General features: G+C 45.3%; 1 protein-coding gene across 1 annotated transcript; it reads left to right on the top strand.

Annotated features, from left to right (window-relative positions):
• The first annotated feature begins 818 nt into the window (after positions 1–818).
• KCNA1 (potassium voltage-gated channel subfamily A member 1) lies at positions 819–3,550 on the top strand. The gene has a single exon (XM_057426083.1). The coding sequence runs from the start codon at positions 995–997 to the stop codon at positions 2,468–2,470; it is 1,476 nt and encodes a 491-aa protein (XP_057282066.1). The 5' UTR covers positions 819–994; the 3' UTR covers positions 2,471–3,550.
• The last annotated feature ends 545 nt before the right edge of the window (positions 3,551–4,095 follow it).

Here is a 4,095-nt window from a genome sequence, read left to right on the forward strand (position 1 = left end):
GGAGTGTGGCGGTCAGGAGACTTATCGCAGGAGTCGACCCCACTGAAGTTGCCTAAGAAGCCCTCCTGATGTGCTTAGGGCACCGCAGGTTCCACATCGGCCCCTTCCTGCCTTGGAGGCCACGGTGCATGTCTGGGGGTGCGTGGGAACGCGTAGGGGTTCCGCATGTGCTGCCGTAGTGGGCAGAGCGGGATGCTCTTTCTGGTGTGAAAGCCAATCCGTTGCGCCTGAGAGTGTGTGTGTGGTGGGGTTTGGGGGCTGGTTTATTATGTTTCTCTCCTCCCTGTCAGCCTCCATCCTGCAAGTGAGATTTATGCCTTCAAAAGCAGGGTATCTCCATCACTCCCTTTCCAGCACATAAGAGGAGAGGACCGGGGCAGTGTGGGGGGGCAGGCGATGGAAATTTGCTGAGTTGGCATTGCAAGGACTCACCTCCCAGCAGCCCCGTGATTTATTTATTTATTTATTTATTTATTTATTTGTGTGTATGTGTATGTGTGTGTGTGTGTGTGTGTGGTAACTTCGTGACAGCAGCTGCAGAGATGGTCCAGTCAGCAAGAAAAGTGGACGGATCGAGTTAAAGGCAAAAGGAGACGGCTGGGGAGGGGACCTCAGCCTGGGGGTGCACTCCATAGACCTTCAGCCTCCCGGCTTTGGGGTACAGGACCCCTCACCTTACCTGCCCTCTTCCCCCCCTAAAGGTACTTCTTCCCTCTTTCTTCACCCTCCCATCATCCCTGATGCCTCTCCCTTCGTCCCACCTCTCCTTTCCCCTTTTGGCTTTTTCCATCTTTTAGGCTTCTCATCCATCCCTTCCTCAAGCTCTCCATCCCGACTCATCATCCCTTGCTGCAGACTCTGAGCCTCCCCCCAGCTCCTCCCCTGAACTGTCCTGGGAGGCTCTCTGCTCTCCTCCATCCTCCTCCCCACTCTCTAGTCCCGATTCCCTCCCTTCTCCTCCCCTGCCCCTGGGTCCCCTTTCCTGTGTGCCACCATGACCGTGATGGCTGGAGAGAACATGGATGAGACTTCTGCGCTACCTGGCCACCCCCAGGATAGCTACCAGCCCGCTGCCCACGATGACCATGAGTGTTGTGAGCGCGTAGTGATAAACATTGCTGGACTACGCTTTGAGACGCAGCTGAAGACTTTAGCCCAGTTCCCCAACACTTTGCTGGGCAACCCCAAGAAGCGCATGCGGTACTTTGACCCCTTGCGCAATGAGTACTTCTTTGACCGGAATCGGCCCAGCTTTGATGCCATCCTCTACTACTACCAATCTGGGGGGCGGCTCCGCCGGCCGGTCAATGTGCCCTTGGACATGTTCTCTGAGGAGATCAAATTTTATGAGTTGGGTGAGGAGGCCATGGAGAAATTCAGGGAAGATGAAGGATTCATCAAAGACGAGGAGAGACCCTTGCCGGAGGGGGAGTACCAGCGTCAAGTATGGCTCCTCTTTGAATACCCAGAGAGTTCTGGGCCGGCAAGGGTCATTGCAATAGTCTCTGTCATGGTGATCCTCATCTCCATCGTGATCTTCTGCCTAGAGACATTACCTGAGCTAAAAGAAGACAAGGAATACACAGTGCATCGCACTGACAACACCACCCAGGTCTACAAATCCAACATCTTCACAGATCCCTTCTTTGTTGTGGAGACCCTGTGCATCATCTGGTTCTCCTTTGAGCTGGTAGTGCGCTTCTTTGCTTGCCCCAGCAAAACTGAATTCTTCAAGAATATCATGAACTTCATTGACATTGTGGCCATTATCCCTTACTTCATCACCCTGGGCACCGAGATGGCTGAGCAGGAGGGGACTCAGAAAGGAGAGCAGGCCACCTCCTTGGCCATCCTGAGAGTCATCAGACTGGTAAGAGTCTTTCGAATCCTCAAACTCTCCCGACACTCTAAGGGTCTCCAGATTTTGGGACAAACCCTCAAAGCAAGTATGAGAGAGCTAGGTTTGCTGATCTTCTTCCTCTTCATTGGGGTGATTTTGTTCTCTAGTGCGGTATATTTTGCTGAGGCTGAAGAACCTGAGTCTCATTTCTCCAGCATCCCTGATGCTTTCTGGTGGGCGGTGGTATCCATGACCACTGTGGGCTATGGTGACATGTACCCTGTGACAATTGGAGGCAAAATCGTAGGCTCCTTGTGTGCCATCGCTGGTGTGCTGACAATTGCCCTGCCCGTACCTGTCATCGTGTCCAACTTCAACTACTTCTACCACCGAGAAACAGAAGGGGAAGAACAGGCTCAGTTACTTCACGTTAGCTCCCCTAATTTAGCATCTGACAGTGATCTCAGTCGCCGCAGCTCTTCCACAATCAGCAAATCTGAGTACATGGAAATCGAAGAGGATATGAATAATAGCATAGACAATTTTAGAGAGGCTAATCTCAGAACTGGCAACTGCACTGTAGCCAACCAAAACTGCGTTAATAAAAGCAAGCTGCTGACTGATGTGTAAACAAAAAAACCCAACCAAATCCCCATTCACAGCTTGAAGACTTTAGTGACACAGTCACACTTTGTAGATGCTTTACTGATAGTCTTTGAATGCTTTATTTACCTCGTAAATGCATTGTTGCATTGCGAATATTTGCTCAGCGATAAAGAAGCTTCCAGGATCCATGAAAGATAAGATTTTGTTTATTTTTAAAAAACATTTTCCACCTGGTAAATGGTAACCATTTGAACTAGTTTAGTTTTAAGCTGTATGATGCTAGACCTAAACTTTTCCTCTCCCACCTCCTTTTATTTTTTTGTTTGATACAGTTAACTTAAACTAAGCAAGACAGTTTTTAGAGATATAAAGCATATGCATGGATTCCAGTGAAAATATTCTGCAAAACTGCACAGTTGCAAGAAAGTGCATCAGATAACGAAAAAAAGATTAGCAAAAACCTGCATCAATCATTTGCCATGGTTTTTATGAAGGAGTGCAAATCTTCCTTCTGCCCCCTGTGTGAATGATTACATACTTCCAGTCTACCTTATTACAAACGTACTTAAGCCTGGTCTCTTTTGCTCTCCATAGAAGAACTATTCTAAAAGGAAAATAACAAACAAAACTGAAGACAAAACATCTGCAATGCTGCTAAGTTCTCTTACATGCAGATGATTTAAACATACTTTTCCTTTTCCCTGTCCAGAACTGGATACAAAACTTTAAGCCCCTCTGTTGCAAGATAGCACAATGGAGTTTAATAAAAGCATGTTTGAATTTGATACTATTTATTTTATAATAGCATGCTTGAAACGTTACCTCAGACAATAGCGGATAAGCTTTCGTTTGAACTGAATCTCCTAAAAATAGGTCCTTTATCTCTCTTTTTTCTTTCATTTTTTTCCTTGTTTTCCTTTTCTTTTTGATTTGCATTCACCAGAAGTGCACTCCTTAATTTATTAAATCGTTGACTAGTAATTTAAAGTACTGTATTTAAGTGCATATGTTAGTCAAATGGGAACAATAACTTTTGGAGATCAAAGCATGTTCAAATATTCAGTATTATGGCCTATTTGATTAAGGTGTAACTTGAATTAATTAATGCATGAGTTCAATAATAATAATAACAATAACTAATAATAACAATAAAAAACAACAAAAAAAAGTGCTTGATAGACTGAAGGCCTAAATGAACTGATTAGAGAAACTTGATTGTTTTCCTGCATTGCTCAGGGAAACGTGTTGGCTTTTGTCCAGGCGTTGTCGGAAAGGAAGATATCCCATCCCTTAAAGGGAAAGCTATATGTAAAATTAAGTCAAGTTATCTATAGCAACACCTAAAACCTAGTATCCTTTATAGCTGAAAGGTGCAGATGCATGCTTTTTGGTGCATTCTCAGAATGTAAATGAAACTTATTTATTATATGCATCCAAATTGCAGCAGCCGGTTTCTTTTGCAGTCATTAATTGAGACTATTTTGTATTCCCCTAAAACTCACCGAAGAGACTCAACAGATTGATATAAGTAGTTGCGCAGTGCCTTTATCTTACATCCCCTGAATTGCTGAAAGTGCCTCCAGGAACTGAGCTGGTCAGAGATAGCAAAGGAAAGGGTTAAAAGGCACCAGCACAAGTACAGGAGTGTT

This window comes from Pezoporus wallicus, unplaced genomic scaffold (genome assembly GCF_028554395.1).
Source record: "Pezoporus wallicus isolate ANWC-B61680 ecotype Strahan unplaced genomic scaffold, APGP_CSIRO_Pwel_v1 scaffold_3294, whole genome shotgun sequence".
NCBI classification, from domain to species: domain Eukaryota; kingdom Metazoa; phylum Chordata; class Aves; order Psittaciformes; family Psittacidae; genus Pezoporus; species Pezoporus wallicus.